This window comes from Lithobates pipiens, unplaced genomic scaffold, assembly GCF_037356315.1.
Source record: "Lithobates pipiens isolate NorthernLeopardFrog02 unplaced genomic scaffold, aLitPip1_a1.2 Scaffold_13, whole genome shotgun sequence".
Classification (NCBI taxonomy): domain Eukaryota; kingdom Metazoa; phylum Chordata; class Amphibia; order Anura; family Ranidae; genus Lithobates; species Lithobates pipiens.
The window spans coordinates 252564369-252582349 of record NW_027507718.1 but is presented as its reverse complement, the minus strand read 5'-3'; the positions used below and the strand labels follow the sequence as shown (position 1 = coordinate 252582349).

Below are 17981 nucleotides of genomic sequence, written 5' to 3'. Positions count from 1 at the left end.
CGCACACCTTCTCTATTCATAGGAGATATTTATTTTGTTCAATTAGATTTTCTTGGTTCTATTTGTAACTGCAAAATTTATGAAACTTATGCTTTTGTACTGCTGAAAATGTTAATAAAACAGACTTAAGTATAAGTTCATTATATTACAATGCAGGAAAAAGGAACATGCAGACAAAAGCATTACCATCAATAGTTGAGGGCAGAAGAGTTGCTACGATTTCGGCTTGACCCTTTTGGTTCTTGTAGAGGAAGCACTGAAAGCAGTATAGAACGGCGCATCTCAAAACAAAAGGCTGTCTTTCATTCACCATTGACATCAAAAGTACGACAATTGCAGGTCTTTAAAAAAAGTACAACAAAAAAAAGAAAATTGGAACAATTATGGCAGGAATTTCCTGTAACTGTATGAATGAATGAAATGAATGAATGAAAATACTTGTATAGCGCACAATGCGAACTGAATTGCCTCTAGTGTATTAAAATTTCTAACATTAAACATCATAAAGACTGGTGGAGAAAGATTTTGCACCAGTGTCTCTGAAATTTATTCTAAAAGTGGTGCAATGTGTGCCAACTTTATGTTCCTGTCTAGAATTTTAGAATTCATGCGAGAGGTTATCTGGGACCTTTTTTTTTTTTTTTTTTTTTACACTTTGATTGCTTATTACAGTGATGATCACCGTGAAAGCAATCAGTAATACTGTTCAGAGGTTTCATTCATAAAAGCTTGGTTTATTACTGTGATGCTGTAATTGGTCAAAGCTATCACATGGTACAGGACTGCTGTGATTGGTCCTGGTACCATGTGATCGCTGTGACCAATTAAAGGGATCACACAATAGTAAACAAGGCATCATGAATGACAGCCTTGTTTAGAACTGTAACCACTGTGATTTGTCACAGTGATCACATGATTCCAGAGCCACTAACATCAAAGGACACAGTGGTCACAGATTGCACTGCTGCACGCCAAGTGTGGCTTGCAAGACACATGGCTCTCGAAATTAGAGAGAATCCGCCTAGCCGTAAGTACATAAACAGCTGGGCAGAAAGTGGTTAATTACTGTTATACGATGCTGCTTTTAAAGTAAGCATTTCTACCATTGATACCAAGTATTGCTGCTGGTACAGGATTACTTGTAAAGGTGCATGATGATCAGCAGGTTACACAGTAATAACATGCAGAGACTTTTCCTGTAAGACCCATGGGGGTCTGACTCTACTCTATTAAGTCCACTGCAATGCCATGCTGAAGAACATTAAAGTCATGTATAAACCAAACCAACAAAAATGTTTCCATGATTACCTTGGTGGATTTGATGGAGCGTTTACAGATGCAAAATAGTCTTGGTTAATTTGGCTTCCCCTTATTACCTCAGACACTGTGTTTATGGTCTGTCAAGCATAAATTTAAAAAAGAATAATCACCATGGGATGTAAAAATCACACAGTATTGCATTTAGAAACACTACAATCCGAATAACAAACCAATATTCTGTACTAACTTTCACAGATCATAAATCCAATACAAATAATTGTTGTCAAAATCATGAAAGCCCATCTCCAAGCAAATAAAAGAAAAAAGAAAAGTTTTCCCATGTAAAGGGGGCTGTGCTCGCACTGCACAGGTCAACTGTTCCTTTTGTCTAAGGAGGAGGAAGCTTAAAATGGAAACAGCGCTCCCCTGCAGTAGAGCGGTGGACTGTTCCTGATCAATGGAGCCTGCTCTGGGCTTGATGATGTCAGCGGCAGCCCACAACCGAAGACCACTGTAGTGTGCGGAGCCAGACCGGTCTTGTGCTGAGAGGATTGGAGGATTAGGCAAGTAAATCTCCTTTCTCCTCTCCCCTAGACAAAAAGCAGTTAACCCGTGCAGTATGAGCATAGTCCCACTGAATGGGGAAACTTTTTTTTGGCCCAGAGGTGGGCTTTAAGATGGTGAAATTAGCTGGAAGACCTAAAATAATAATAGAATATAGAACAGTGAAGGCGAACCTTGGCACCCCAGATGTTTTGGAATAACATTTCCCATGATGCTCAAATACACTGAAGAGTGCATGAGAATTATGGGAAATGTAGTTCCAAAACATCTGGGGTGCCAAGGTTCAACATCACTGATATAGAACATAGAACATGACCAAATCTTGAAAGTCTGGCAGCAGTACCTTAAACACAAAAGGTGCAACAGAGATATTTTCTGATTTATGGGTAAAAATTTCATATTCACAATATCATGGAAATAGGAAAAGTGTGTAAATCAAGATCCATGTACAAACAAATGCAATTAGAGCTAAATAGAATCATATTGTTCAGTGAGATTTCAACACCAAACAAACAGATGGCAGCAGATGCAAAAATAAAGACACTTCTTTGCATGTTTTGTTTTTTGTTTTGTTTTTTTAGCTTTTATTCTACAAAATAGTATCTTTAAGTAAACAAATAGGAACATGCAGCCAGCTAGACATTGTGGCTTTTCAATCCAGGACACAAGTAGCCATCTGCAAGGTCTAGATATTCTTTATGTAATACCAACAAAAAACTTTTTTGAACTACTTTAACCACTTTCAGACCGGACCATTTTGCTGGTCAATGACCAGAGGTCTTTTTACAATTTGGCACTGCGCTGCTTTAACTGGTAATTGCGCGGTCATGCAATGTTGTACCCAAACAAAATTTGCGTCCTTTTTTTCCCACAAATAGAGCTTTCTTTTAAAGGTATTTGACTGACTCTGTGATTTATATTTTTTGCGATATAAACGTAAAAAGACCGCAAATTTTGAAAAAAAATGATATTTTCTACTTTTTGTTATTAGAAAAATCCAATAAACTCAATTTTAGTCATACATTTAGGCCAAAATGTATTCAGCCACATGTCTTTGGTAAAAAAAAAAGTCAATAACTGTATATTTATTGGTTTGCGCAAAAGTTGTCACATCTACAAACTAAGGTACGTTTTCTGGAATTTACGCAGCTTTTAGTTTATGACTGCCTATCTCATTTCTTGAGGTGCTAAAATGGCAGGGCAGTACAAAACCCCCCCAAATGACCCCATTTTGGAAAGTAGACACCCTAAGGAAATTGATAAGAGGCATGTTGAGCCCTTTGAATATTTTATTTTTTTACCTTAAGCGATTGAATAATGACAAAAAATTTTTTTTTTTTTTTTTTTTTTTTTTTTACACAAAGTTGTCACTAAATGATATATTGCTCACACATGCCATGGTTATATGTGGAATTGTACCCCAAAATACATTCTGCTGCTTCTCCTGAGTACGGGGATACCACATGTGGTCGACTTTTTGGGAGCCTAGCCGCGTACGGGGCCCCGAAAACCAAGAACCGCCTTCAGGCTTTCTAAGGGCGTACATTTTTGACTTCACTCCTCACTACCTATTACAGTTTTGAAGGCCATAAAATGCCAAGATGGCACAAAACCCCCACAAATGACCCCATTTTAGAAAGTAGACACCTCAAGCTATTTGCTGAGAGGCATGTTGAGTCCATGGAATATTTTATATTTTGCCACAAGTTGCGGGAATATTACAAACTTTTTTTTTTTTTTCCCACAAAGTTGTCACTAAATGATATATTGCTCACACATGCCATGGGCATATGTGAAATGACACCCCAAAATAAATTCTGCTACTTCTCCTGAGTACGGGGATACCACATGTGTGGGATTTTTTGGGAGCCTAGCTGCGTACGGGGCCCCGAAAACCAAGCACTGCCTTCAGGATTTCTTAATGGCACCGTAAGCCCGACACATGTTTTAGTACGTTCCAGGAACGTGTGTGCCCCCCCCCCCACCCAACCAGGAAGAGCGGATGATGTATATATACATATGCGATCCGGCGCAAAGCTGCCGCCCTGGAGCAGTAAAACTGGTGTAGGGCGGCCCTTAAGTGGTAAAGGAGCAATTATGACTATGAATTATGCATACTTCCGTGCTGAACATCATTTGGGTTTTATATGATATGCACCAATAATGTTTTTTTAAGTGTATATAATACATTTTGCTTTATGCATAAAATGTGTTGTCTCTGGGAAAGTTTATGCACTTTTAAAAGTCCTGCATTTTCCTTATTTTTTGTGACTATAGTGATAAGGGATGTGGTGCATTGGGGTATTAACCAACGCCTTACATAATCTACAGATTTAGGAACACCAAATACATGTTAAATGCAAAATCAGACATGTGTAGTGTATGTTGAGGATTTAAAAGTAAAGAAAATACCTCTGTTAGAATGTCAGCAGGAACACCTGTTGCCATTAAGATGATGCAAAGCTGCTGTAGCAAACCACACTGGTACATGACCTTCTGGCAACTGCTAGTGGCACCAGGGGGATTCATTGGAGACACCAGAACCCGAACCAGCTAGAAACACAGGAATGTGCACATACATTGAAATATTCATATTAGGTTATGTACATTTACCAAACCTTTGCATTCACATGTAATGAGAATGATAAACTGCAGGGAAATAGCCTGTAGTACTACAGTCTTAAGCTTAGGTCCACAGGAGCCCTATTGGCAAACAGCTTTATGTTGTCCCTTTCTTCTGATTTTATGCTCAATATTGATTCCACAATTAAAAACATTTTGGCAGGTTATATAACATATGTAACGCAGTGTGCTTTCTAAACAAATCAAATATAATGTATATAAACAGTATTCAATTTTTGCATCATAGACATACAGCTCTACTAGTGAAATGAAACCCCCAAATATTCTGAAACCTTCCATGCATAATAATCTCCATTAGGATAAATAAAGTATTCTGAAACATAATGATGTCCATGATAAGCATGTAGTCAGGAGACAAGAAAATATCCACTGTAAAAGGAACACTAGATAAAATATCTACAAAGATAACACAGTGCATTGTTGTAAACTACCATCCATCCTTGGGGTCTGGGCTTAGGCACGCCATACATTAAGAACATTTTCAAACCACGGTTGAAGAAAAGAAAAGGGATTGATTCCCTCATCAATAAGTTAGTATTGATGGATGAATCCCTCCTGCTGTGCTATTGTAGCAGGAGGAGATTTCCCAGGCATCAGAATATAGTGACCAAAATGAAAAAAAAACACAAACAAAAAAAAACAAAAAAACACCAACAGACTGTACAAAAGTCGATTGGTAGATGGACTTCAGTACAACCAGCCTGCCCATAGACGGTTCGAAATTAGGCTGGATCCCATTGAACTGGTCGAATGTCGATCCATCTATGGCTGGCTTTAATATAATGGAATTCTTAAATAGGAGACTCCCTGTGTATATAAATAAATTGAATGCACGGAAACAAAACAGTCAGAAATCCCAACAGCCCATTAGCACTAATAATTCAGTTTAGATTTAAAGCATAATCTGTCCATACCTGCAGCATCAAGTGAAGGTTAGTCACTTTTTGTGCAGACCACCCAGAGTTGTCATCTCCCACTTCAAACCAAGGCTTCATTCGCTGGATGTAGGATCCTTCTTTGAAGAAATTTTGATTCGAGTTGTTATACTTCAGCAGATTCTGAAGTAATATTAGACAGTCCTCGACTACAATTCCTGCAACAACAAGACAGACTTTGTTAAAACAATTCTCTCAATTTGCAGGCACTCTTGCCAGTCTAAACAGTCTGTGTACATACCACCATCACTGTTTCCCTCTTCAGTGATTATGTCCAGAAGTCTCTCAAAAGCATTTTCAAAAGCTACAATTTTTTGAATAGCCGCATTGCCTTTTGTCAACTGCTGAAGTAATAAAAGACCCTGCAAAAAAGAGAAAGTATAATTTGCAGTAAAAAGACAAAAAAAAAAAAAGTACCCTACTTCTTAAAATTACAGAAACATGACTAACTTCTTCAAAAATGACAACTTACCCCACAATTCAATAAATAAATAGTCACAAACTGTGATATCTTAATTAAATAAATTTGAGTTCGCAAAAAAATAAGAAAAAACAAAAACAACCAACCAACAGGAAAACGGGCATTCAGAAGACGGCAGGGTCGTCTTTTTAACGTGCAAAAGTCTCTACTCCACCAACCTCTAATGAGATCCAACATAGATTGCTTTTTAGAGGACAGTAGAAACAAACACCATAGGCTGCATGTGTGCCTATGGTGTGTGTGCTGGTCTTCATCTATAGTATTCAATGTGAATTATTTCTGCTTTCTCCTTCCTATACTATCTGCATGAGTAACTTCTGACAGTTTTCCCTGATATCAGGCAATCCTGAGAGATGCTGTCCACCCTCTAACATACAGCAGGTAACTGACAGCCTCGGCAATGTTTCTCAGTGAGACTGTGTAGAGCGGGGTGTCGTTTTTCTCCACTCAAGTCTTAAATTACACTCAACTTTGTGCCATGCCTATTACATTGTATACCCGCTCCCTGCCGTTTCGAAGCAGAGAAATACCCTTTGATCTGTGTACTTTAGAAAGCTGTAGAGGTGAAGACTGCAGATAAATGGAAAAGTGGAAATGTAAAAGTGGTTCTAAAGACAGTTTTTTTTACCTTAATGAATTCTATAAATGAATGTAAAAAAACCTTCTGGGTGCAGCTCCCCCTCCTCCCCACCTCCTTAAACTTACCTGAGCCCCATCTCGATCTGATGATGTACAGAAGAACAGCAGCCCTGCCAAGTCTCTCTCTCCTCACTGGCTCACACAGCAGTGGGATCCTGCTGCTGTCAATCAAAGCCAGTGAGGAGAAAATGAGTAAGTGGGGGGCGGGACTAAGCCACGCTCTGTATGTGAATGGGCAATGCCCATTCACAGGAGCGTAGCTCAGGAGCGAGCTCATATGAGTACCTCCCTTAGCAAGCAGCTTGCTGGGGATGTACTTTGGAAAGAAGGTGCCAGGACCCCAGAAGACAAGGATCGGGACTGTTTTGTGCACAGAGCAGATAAGTATAACATGTTTGTTATTTAACCGCTTGCCGACTGTATACTGTACATATACGGCAGCAAGGCAGCTCTCCTGTGCAGAATCACATACCTGTACGTGATAGTGCACTTCCGGTTCTGGGGCGTGCACAGCAGGACCAATCAGCAGGTCCAGCAGACTCGGTGACCGCCGATCACTGGGGACACAAGCAGAACGGCGGTCTGCCTATATAAACAAGGCAGATCGCCATTCTCTCAGTAGGGAACGGTAGTGATCCAGTGTTTCTGTAAAGCAGGAACATGGATCAGTGCCTTCCCGTAGTACAAGCACCTCCCACACAGTAAGTAAGCACATTTGAGGCACACATTTAACACTTTGATCACCCCTGATGTTTACCCCTTTCCAGCCAGTGTCATTAGTACAGTGTCAGCACATATTTTTAGCACTGGTCACCGATTCCCAAAAAAGTATTTTTTTGTTTATAGTGCAAAAAAATAAAAACAGCAGCGGAGATCAAATACCACCAAAAGAAATCTCTATTTGTGGGAACAAAATTATTATTTTTTTTTTTGGGTACAGTGTCAAATGACCGCTCAATTGTGAGTTATAAGTAACAGTGACGTATTGAAAAAATGGCCTGGTCATTAAGGGGGATAAACCTTCTGGTGCTGAATTGGTTAAAAAAAAAGTTACACCTTTAAGAATCACTTTAAGTCATCTCTGTGCATCACCTAAGGCTAGTCACTTTAGTGGGCTTATGTAAGCGTTTTTTTATTACTTTAGTGTCAGTTAAGGATTTACATCTACATTAAAAAGCTGGGAAAAAAAAAACAGAAATTTAAAAAAAATTGTTTTATAAGTTTATGAAAGTAAGCATGCAATTGTAAAATATTTTCATGAAAATAATTATTTCAAGCAGAGTAGAAAAACTTATTACAGCAAATCCACCTTTAACTTACATCATTACGAATCACCTCCCTGGAATCATCCAGAAGATCCATGAGCCTAGAAACACCTGTACACAGTGGAAAGACATCATTTTACCTTTTCAAAATATCAAAAAAGGTTTCTTACTTTTATTAAGTCTTGGAGCTATAGTAGCAGGGTCCACAGAGCATCAAATTAGAAACCAACCGATTTTCAACCATGTTAAGCATGAGTATTTAAAAGCTCCTCCCCCTAAAAGCGTGACTCAAAATCTCTGACTAGCAGAGGACCAAAGCGGTTCAGAGAGGCCTTCTCACTGGCATTATCACCCAATAATTGTGCTTTCCATATTTTTCGTTAACCTCCCTGGCGGTATGATTCAGTCTGAAATAAGGTGCTGAAAGCGGTACAATTATTTTGCATGGAAATCTGGCTTTTATTTTGTAGTCCTGTAATTCTTAGGAATAACGCTCTGAAATCTCTTCAAACCAGAGTCTAGCGGACATCCCGGGTATGATAAAGTTTATAATATAATAAAGAATAATAAAAAATATTCAATAATGTAATCAAATCCCCCAAAAAACTGAAAAAGGGACATGTTTTGGTTGCTATGGACAATCTCCAAATTCCAGGCAGAAAAAACAGTATTTATAATATAAAAGTGCATGCAGGGCATTGCACAGACCACTAGGGACAAAGGGGGTGTGTATTTTTTAATACAGCACTGTAATCTGTAAGATTACAGTGCTGTGTGTGTTTTGTGTGTTTTTACTTTTTTGAATTTGCCGCCGTTCTCCGCTCCCGTGCGTCGTAACGTCGCAGGGAACGGAGCTCGGCGGCATTCGGCACTGTGAATCGAGCGGAGGACGGCTCGATCACACAGCGCGGTGGACATCGCTGGATCCAGGGGACAAGGTGAGTAACTCTCCCTGTGTCCTCCCCTGCATCGAGCGGTGCGATCCCGAGTCTGGCTCGGGGTTACCGCTCCTGTAATGAAAATCCCAACCCGAGCCAGACTCGGGATTACCGCTAGGAAGGTTAAAGGAGAAGTATGGCCAAAGCTTCTATGGATCACAGGTGTGCAGTTTATTCTTCACTCCTATAAACCGTTTTTAGCGGGTCCATGCTGGGAAAAGATCCCAACTTTACAGTCAGGATCAATCCAACCTCTCAGCTGCACTGCTAGGAGCCTGAGCCACCCGCTCCATCCCCTCCTCAGCCCAGCGCTCCAGTGAGCACTAGAGGGGCAGAGCAGAAAACCAGTGACTGACAGTCACAGCTCTCTGCTGGAGTGGAGGGGAGAACTGAGTGTTTGATCGCTCAGATCCTCACTTTAGAGGCAGCGGGGGGACATATGCAGCATCGAACTGATGCTGCACCCACCTAGGCGAGTATAAAGTATAAATTATATTAAAAAAAAACTCTTTTCATTTAGAAGCATAAAACAATGCACACCACTGAACAAAATGTTTGGTAGCCTATGTTTGATAAAAAGTGCATGCATGGTTTACATAAACTCAAGTCAAGCCATCTGTTGTGGGTAAGTCATAAGACACCCAGACAGCTTCTCTCCAAGGCAGACAATACTGAGAAAAATCCCACTCAGTGAATCTCAGTTCAGGATATGTAAAAGAATAATATTTGCAAATAGACATTTCACTAACAAGTTCATTTTCATAGCTATACCTACAATTATTCAGGCCGTGAACACATGGCTATACAATTATATAGGCATCAGAGTAAGAGCCACTGCAATTATTTATCAGCAAGGGCTAGCATTAGCCATCTGAAGAGTGATCCATGGTGAATAGCTTTACAGAGGGTGTTTGTCAGGGCAAGAAGAATGTTATGTTGCCTCCTCACCGCATGATTAAAGCCCTAAAAGCATGCATATCCTTGAACACAACAGGGGGTTTAATTCTTGCTGCGACTGCAAAGCAAAGCACTGCAGCCAACGCATGGGTAAATCCCTGTACACTGCCTTTGCAGCTTCAGTGAGAACGGTCTGACTTACTAGCTTTCTTTTCAGTGACAAGTCTGTGTAAGTACACTCATGTCGACGTGCTGGTTGAACAAAAAAAGAAAAACCTGACATGTCCCTCTCCCAAAGAATACAGAGATGAGTGATCGCAGATTTCCAGCAGGTTGGCTCGACAGAAGCGGACTTCTGTTGAACAGAAAGTAGTACACACAAACCGAAAGTCGTGAGATTTTAGTAGAGGACTGAAAACCGGACAACTAGAAGAAAAAAATACTTCACTTGCCCATTGGGCAGACTAAAACAATCTGCTGCACTTGAGGTCCTTGCTGCTTAAGAAGAGTAGTCAGTAGTTTCACTCCAGGCCAGCGCACATGGAAATCAAACTCCTGTAGAAAGAGAGATAAATAAGACAAAGACAAAAAAAAAGTCACAGAAAGGGATCCTTAAAAACAGAACATAGCTCCTACATTAATTGTTTAACGGATACAACTAACCCTTTGCTGTTGTAGCCTGCATAATGTTTTGCACCTCAAAAATATCTCAAAAGACCCATCAAAATATAACATTTCTAAAAAGACCCAGCAAAGTATAACATTTCTCATTTTTTCAAAAATGGCTGCACAAGTTTTTCCATTAATTTCTTTACTCTGCAGTAACACATGCACGTCGGTATAAAGATGGTGCTATAACGCCCACATGCCGCACATACGTGTTGCTGGGCAATCAAAGTTTATGTGCTGGGAGCACGCTTCCCGAGCTGCAGAAAACACATTGGTAGCCAGCAGACTAGCTTCTGATCATGTGACCAATGTGACCGCCAATTCCAATGCACACGTTCCTGAAGAAATGGCTGCATGTGTAAACGGGTGCTGCAGCGACCATTGACTGGAACCAAAGACAGTCAAAGTGAGAGAACATCACCAGCACACCATGGACCTCCAGAATGGGTCCTCAGCTTTATTCAGCGATGACAATTTTACAGCTGAGGCAATGTTTCAAAGCCTCACAGGACTCCTTCATCAGGCATGTGATGTCACAGCCTGATGGAGTCCTGCGAAGCTCCGAAATGTTGCTTTTGTCGTAATAATGTTATCGCTGAATAAAGCTTTGAACTCATTCTGGAGGTCCATGGTGTGCTATGATGTTCTCTCACTTTCACTGTGACAGCCGATCACAGTGGTCACATGCTCGTTGATCCTTCCTGTTCCCCTTTGCCTCTGTTTAGGATTTTAAAAGACCTATCAGTGCCGCTCTCTCTTCTTGTGCAGGGTACTTGCTCTTGTATCCAGTCCCTGTGGGTGGGCCTGCTGGGTTTCCGCCTACATCTCGGCTCTCTACACAGGCTATGTGCAACATAGTGATCACGCCACATTCACTTTTACAAGGTAATATTTAGGTTTTATTTAGGTGTATTTGAATTCTTGTGACTATGAGGGAATACATTTGAATAAATGCTTTTGTCCCTAAGTTCAGATTTCATACTTATATTTTAGGTATCTATAGGCTTAGGAGGTTTAAATGAACCTCCTGCATGCATGTGATGAGAATGAACCGATGTCATGATGATCACATCATCAGAAATCACACTATTTTGTTCCCAATCACTAGTAGAGGCCTTTGGCTTGCCAGTGACCATGCAGGCTTACAGATAGGAAGGAAAAAATGTGCTTGCACCCAACTGTCAAATGAAGAACATTGATGAATACTCTCTTGGCATGTGGAACCATCCCAGGTAATGTGAATCTACAGACTGTGCACCCCTAGCAGGTTAAAGTGGTTGTAAACCCATTACAACCACTTTAAGCCTAGATTAATAATTACATCGGGCATACATAGACATCGGGCACAGGCGCACTGAGCATGTTGTTTCTAATGGCGATCATGCTGTTGGTGGCGGCACCAGCGCACATACCCGGAAGACATGCCGCGTGAACACGGAGGAGGTAAACGAGGGTTTTTTTGTTTTAAGAGAGAGGGTTTACTTCCTCTTTAAATGAGTTTGTTGTAAACTTCAGACAAGAACTACGAACAAAGCATATCCCTCTATAGTGTGTACTTGTCTCAATCCAGAGCACTAAGTGTCATTTCTGTCTGCTGCTTCCTTCCTCTATTAGCATGCATTACTTCTGATACGTTTTCCTGACGCCAAGAGAAAAATGGTGACAGAGGAGGGACCTCCAGCTGATTGACAGCCTCAGCTCTGTTCCTGTGTGGAGGCAGTGTGTCCCTTCCCTCCAATGAGCTCTCCTCATTGAGCTCTGCAGAGTAACTTCAGCTCTCTGGCCTCTTTTTTTCTGACCAAGCTTTAAAATACGGCACTTTGAAGTGATGTAGAGGATACTACAGACAGACAGGTACAACTTATGTAGAAGGATTTCTCTCATCTCTGTCTCACTTCACTGGGTTTATGGAATGGATTTACAACCACTTTAAAACAACTTGATAATTTCGGTCTACCAATGTACTAATAGAAGATCACACAAGTTATTTTGGATAACTGCTGAAATTATTTTTTTCATTGTATTGGGGTTAAAAACAAAGGAAATAATTATATATACAAGAAGAAGAGCTTGTGTAAACCATTTGATTGTCATGACACATTGAGGGTTATTCAATAAGTCATATGAAATACATTTCTGGGGGTGTGTATGTACTTGGAAACCTTCAGCCAAATTCATGAAAGCCCTGCAACACTTGTTCGTACCAATGCATGTGACAAACCTCCAATAGTTCATCCAACATATGAAACCTTAACCACTTCAGCCCCAGCCTATAGACATATGACGCCCACAGATAGGATCTCCCATCCTGGGTGGGCGTCATATGATGTGCTCTGATTCCCGGCCGTCGATTGCCCGGAAACACTGCAGGACCGTGGATCTGTGTATTTAAACACACAGATCCACGTCCTGTCAGTGGAGAGGAGACCGATGGTGTGTTCCCAGTACAGAGGAACACCAATCGGTCTCATTCCCTTGTGATTCCCCTCCCCCCACAGTTAGAATCCCTCCCATAGGGAACATATTAACCCCTGCAGTGCCCCCTGGTGTTAACCCCTTCCCTGGCAGGCACATTTACACAGTAATCAGTGCAATTTTATAGCACTGATCGCTGTGTAAATGTGCATGTGTCAAAAATGTGTCAAAAGTGTCCAATGTGTCTGCCATAATGTCGCAGTCACGGGAAAAAAATAAATAAATAAATAAAGGCCATAAATCTATCCCCTATTTTGTAGATGCTATGACTTTTGCACAAACCAATCAATAATCGCTAATTTACTAAAAATATGTAGAAGAATACCCATCGGCCTAAACTGAGGAAAAAACATTTTTTTTTTAATTGAATATTTATTATAGCAAAAGTAAAAAATATTGTGTGTTTTTTTTTTCAAAATTGGCACCATTTTTTGTTTATAGCGCAAAAAATAAAAACCGCAGAGGTGATCAAATACCACCAAAATAAAGCTCTATTTGTGGGAAAAAAAGGACATCAATTTTGTTTGGGTGCAATGTCGCATGACCGCGCAACTGTCAGTTAAAGAGACGCAGTGCCAAATCACAAAAAGTGCACTGGTAAGGAAGGGGGTAAAATCCTCCGGGGCTAAAGTGGTTAAAATTGCACTCGTCTGTAAAACGGAACTCTATATTTTCCAATGGCAATGCTTTGAAAACCCCTACAGGTAACCTGTTTAAAGCTTTGCTTGTGCTCTGGTGCTAAAATGAATGTGTGTACATTTGAGTATGTGGGGGAACTCATTTTTAAAGGGGGATTTTGTGTGCTTGGGTATAACTTAAATTTTTGTCAATTTTCTAAAAAAAAAAAGTTTTTACATTTTTACCGTACTTTTTTTTTTTTAAATAACGGACGACAAAAAGGTACCAGATGTGATATTTTGCAGTGCAGACTAGATTTATTGACAGGTTCTCATTAAAGAAAACATGTCACCAAAATATCACTTTTTGTCCTCTATGTAATGAAAAAAAAGTTATGGAAAAAAATAAAAATTAATTACAGGTCAGCAATAAGGGAAGAAGAGCAGATGCATGTCCGCTCAGCTCGCTCTCCTCTACCCAGCAACACGCACCATACTGGTCATGCGGATGGGCCAGCGGAGCCTGGGACACATGATGTATAATATATGGACCTGGCAGGAAAAGGGTTAAAGTGGTTGCAAACCTCAGTCATGAAAACTGAACAAAGAACATATATCTGTAGTGTTTAAAGGGGTTGTAAAGGTACATGTTTTTTTCACCTTAATGCATTCTATGCATTAAGGTAAAAAAACACCTGTCAGTGAACGACCCCCCTCCACCCCGCTCCCCCGTTTTACTTACCTGAACCCTCTAACTTGACCCGGCGGGGACAAGCTGTCTCTCTGCCCGGGGTTCTCGGCTCTTGATTGGATAGATTGATAGCAGTGCTGCCATTGGCTCCCACTGTTGTTAATCACATCCAATGACACGAGCGCAGGGGCCAAGTCCTGCATTTGGTCTCTATTGATGGCGAATGATAGACTCAGAAGCCTCCCCGCAAGGTAACCCCCTCAGGGAAGCGCTTTCGAGTCAAGGGGATTATCAGATGCAGGGAGGAGCCGTGAGAGTGCCGGGGGACCCCAGAAGACCAGGTTCGGGGCCACTCTGTGCAAAACAAGCTGCACAGTGGAGGCAATTATGCTATGTTTGTTATTTATTTTATTTTTATTTGTATTTACCTTTACAATCACTTTAATTATCTCTCTCCAAAGCTGTAAGTGTAATTTCTATCTAGTGCTTTGTTCCTCTTATCAGAATGAGTCCCTTCGGAGAAGTTTTCGGAACACGAGATAAATTTGTGACTGGAGAGGAGAGCTCAGCACGTAGCTTTTGTATTCAGAACACAGCTTTGTATCATTCCTGTGTGCCGTGGGAAGGGGGGTGTGTGCGCCTTTCCTCCAATCAGCTCTCACACACTGTAACTGCCGCTCTTCACCCCCTCCTATGTAATAATTATAGACGGAGAAGGATTTTAATGCGATTCTGCCTTTTTGAAGGGGTGTAGGTAAGAGAAGACCGCAGATAGATAAAACTTATGTAGGAGGATTTGTTTAATCTCTGTGTATCATCTGTAGGCTGTTCACTTCACTGTGTATATGAGAGAGTTTACAACCAGTTCCCTTTAGTAACATGTTACATCTGTATTCAGGGTTTTAGATGCAACAAGTTGCTAATACATAAATGATCCTCTCCGCACACCCGCCGTCACAATTCAAATCAGTCATTCATTCATCTGTGAATGAATGAACTAGAGATGCACATATTTGCCAGCACACTACAGATCATCAAATACCTCGAAATCTTTATTAAAGAATGATCACATAACAGAAGACAGTGCAAAGTTTTGGAGCCACCCAGGACCCCTTCGTCATAACATGTCTGAGGAAGAGGTCCTGCGCACCTCTGAAACGTGGCACTATGTCTTCTGTGATGTGATCATTCTGCAATAAACGATTTGTGGTGTGCTGGCGAATATGTGCAATTGATCTGCGATGTCTCCAGTTCCAGCTGGTTGTTGCTGCAGCATCCCTTACTCCTAAAGCCTTATCCAGGAAAGTGTGCAATGGGAATATCGATACTATATTGAATGAACTACAAGTTCCATCTTCCACCATGGCAGATGGCATGTGGTTCACAAAGTACTACCAGGGCACGCAGAAATTATAAAACGGATTTGCCAGGTATAGATTACAGCCTGAAATGTATATTCGATGGTTGTCCTCAAGTTTAAATATATAATAAAATGACCAATTCTAACTGGTGACTTACCTCTAAAACCGACAGTAAAAGAGTTATGGTTTCCTGTTTCATGAACATTTCTGTAAACTGGACTCCGAGATCATCAGTCTGTACTTGCTGGTTCTCCTCTGCAATAAGATTTGGGAGACATTAAGAATTATTAACTTATAATGTGTATCACCGGCAATAAGCACTATGCTGCAGGCCATTACTTGATATGCAGTGCTTTACTGAGCCCTTAGTATATTAGAAAGTCAATAAAAGCCTTTAAATGCTCTCTAAATGGACCTTCCCCTTTTCACTAAAAATCCCTTCGGCTTTGCATGCTGATATGAAATCATGTTACATCCAGTGGTTAAACCCTTTTTGCTTATATTTTCAGTTACTGTTTTTCTGCTTCCTGATTGAGTGAGGCACTGGTGATGAACCCCTGGCCTTGCAGGTGCATCCTGGGAAGGCTACGTCACCAGTGCCTTGCCTCTCAGATGATGTTAACTTTCACATTCCAGAGTTCCAGAAGTAAATGAGGATGGACTCGTTTAGTGAAAAATAGCCACCGTGAGAAGAATATGGGGGGGGGGGGGGTATGCAAAGAGTAAGTAAAATCTCCAATCATCTCAAAGTATCTTTCTTGTAATTGTTTCAGATAACTGTGAAGTCTCGCCTCAATATCGGACATTTTCATCCCCTTCCTGCGCAGGCCAATTTTCAGCTTTTAGCGCAGTCGCACTTTGAATGGTCATGCAACACTGTACCCATATGAAGTTTTTAGCATACACACACACACACACACACACACACACACACACACACACAGCTTTCTTTTGGTGGTATTTAATCACCGCTGGGTTTAAAAAATGTTTTTGAAAAAAAATGTCTGTTACAACATTCTTCAAATAAAGAATCTTTCTTCGTAAAATTAGGCCAAAACGACTACCGCTACATTTCTTATGTGAAAAATCACAAAATCAATGTATACTATTCAGGTCTGTAGGAAAGTTATTGAGCCCACAAAATGTGGTATATATACAATGGATATAAAAAAAAGTCTACACACCCCTGTTAAAATGTCATGCGATATAAAAAAAAGAGACAAAGATAAATAATTTCAGATTTTTTTCCCACCTTGACCTATAAACTGTACAACTCAATTGAAAGACAAACTGAAATCTTTTTTTTTGGGGGGGGGGGTAAAATAATGTGGTTGCATAAGTGTGCACACCCTCTTAAAATTGGGGATGTAGCTGTGTTTAGAATTAAGCAATCACATTGAAACTCATGTTGAATAGGAGTCAGTACACCCCTGCCATAATTTAAAGTGCCCCTAATTAACCCCAAATAAAGTTCAGCTGTTCTAGTAGGCCTTTCCTGACATTTTCTCAGTCACATCCTACAGCAAAAGCCATGGTCTGCAGACAGCTTCCAAAGCATCAGAGGGAATTTCCAAGGCATTAGATATACCATGGAACACAGTAAAGACAGTCATCATCAAGTGGAGAAAATATTGCACAACATTGACATTACCGAGAACATGACGTCCCTCCAAAACTGATGAAAAGACAAGAAGAAAACTGGTCAGGGAGGCTGCCAAGAGGTCTACAGCAACATTAAAGGAGCTGCAGGAATATATGGCAAGTACTGGCTGTGTGGTACATGTGCCAACAATCTCACATATTCTTCATATGTCTGGGCTATGGGGTAGTGTGGTAAGACGGAGGCCTTTTCTTACGAAGAAAAATATCCAAGCCCAGCTAAAATTTGCAAAAACACATCTGAAGTCTCCCAAAAGCATGTGGGAAAATGTGTTATGGTCTGATGAAACCAAAATTGAACTTTTTGCCCATAATTCGAAAAGATATGTTTGGTGGAAGAACAACATTGCACATCGCCAAAAGAACACCATACCCACAGTGAAGCATGGTGGTGGCAGCATCATGCTTTGGGGATGTTTTTCTTCAGCTTTAACAGGGGCCTTAAGTCAAGGTAAAACTTTTTATGAACAGTTCCAAATACCAGTCAATATTGGCACAAAACCTTTAGGCTTCTGCTATAAAGCTGAACATGAAGAGGAACTTAATCTTTCAGCATGATAACGACCCAAAGCATACATTCAAATCAACAAAGGAATGGCTTCACCAGAAGAAGATTCAAGTTTTGGAAGGGCCCAGCCAGAGCCCAGACCTGCATCTGATTGAAAATCTGTGGGGTGATCTGAAGAGGGCTGTGCCCCCGAAATCTGACAGATTTGGAGTTTTTTTGCAAAAAAAGTGGGCAAATATTGCCAAGTCATGATGTGCCATACTGATTTACTCATACCCAAAAAGACTGAGTGCTGTGATTAGCTGTGGCCAATCACATGGTACGGATGGGCCGAGATTGGCCCTGTCTGTACCATGTGATCACTGTGACCAACACAATA

At 40.6% G+C, this 17981-nt stretch overlaps 1 protein-coding gene across 4 annotated transcripts in view; it reads right to left on the bottom strand.

Moving 5' to 3' along the window:
* The window catches only part of USO1 (USO1 vesicle transport factor), a 119684-nt gene that overhangs the window by 54116 nt on the left and 47587 nt on the right, over positions 1-17981 (bottom strand). For all 4 annotated transcript variants that reach the window (XM_077476544.1, XM_077476546.1, XM_077476545.1 and 1 more), the window contains 8 exons: positions 15593-15690; positions 10075-10177; positions 7843-7898; positions 5644-5764; positions 5382-5560; positions 4237-4377; positions 1309-1397; positions 187-341 (listed from right to left, as the gene is read on the bottom strand). In XM_077476544.1, coding sequence (XP_077332670.1) covers positions 187-341; positions 1309-1397; positions 4237-4377; positions 5382-5560; positions 5644-5764; positions 7843-7898; positions 10075-10177; positions 15593-15690 — 942 coding nt within the window. The remainder of the gene's footprint in view (positions 1-186; positions 342-1308; positions 1398-4236; positions 4378-5381; positions 5561-5643; positions 5765-7842; positions 7899-10074; positions 10178-15592; positions 15691-17981) is intronic.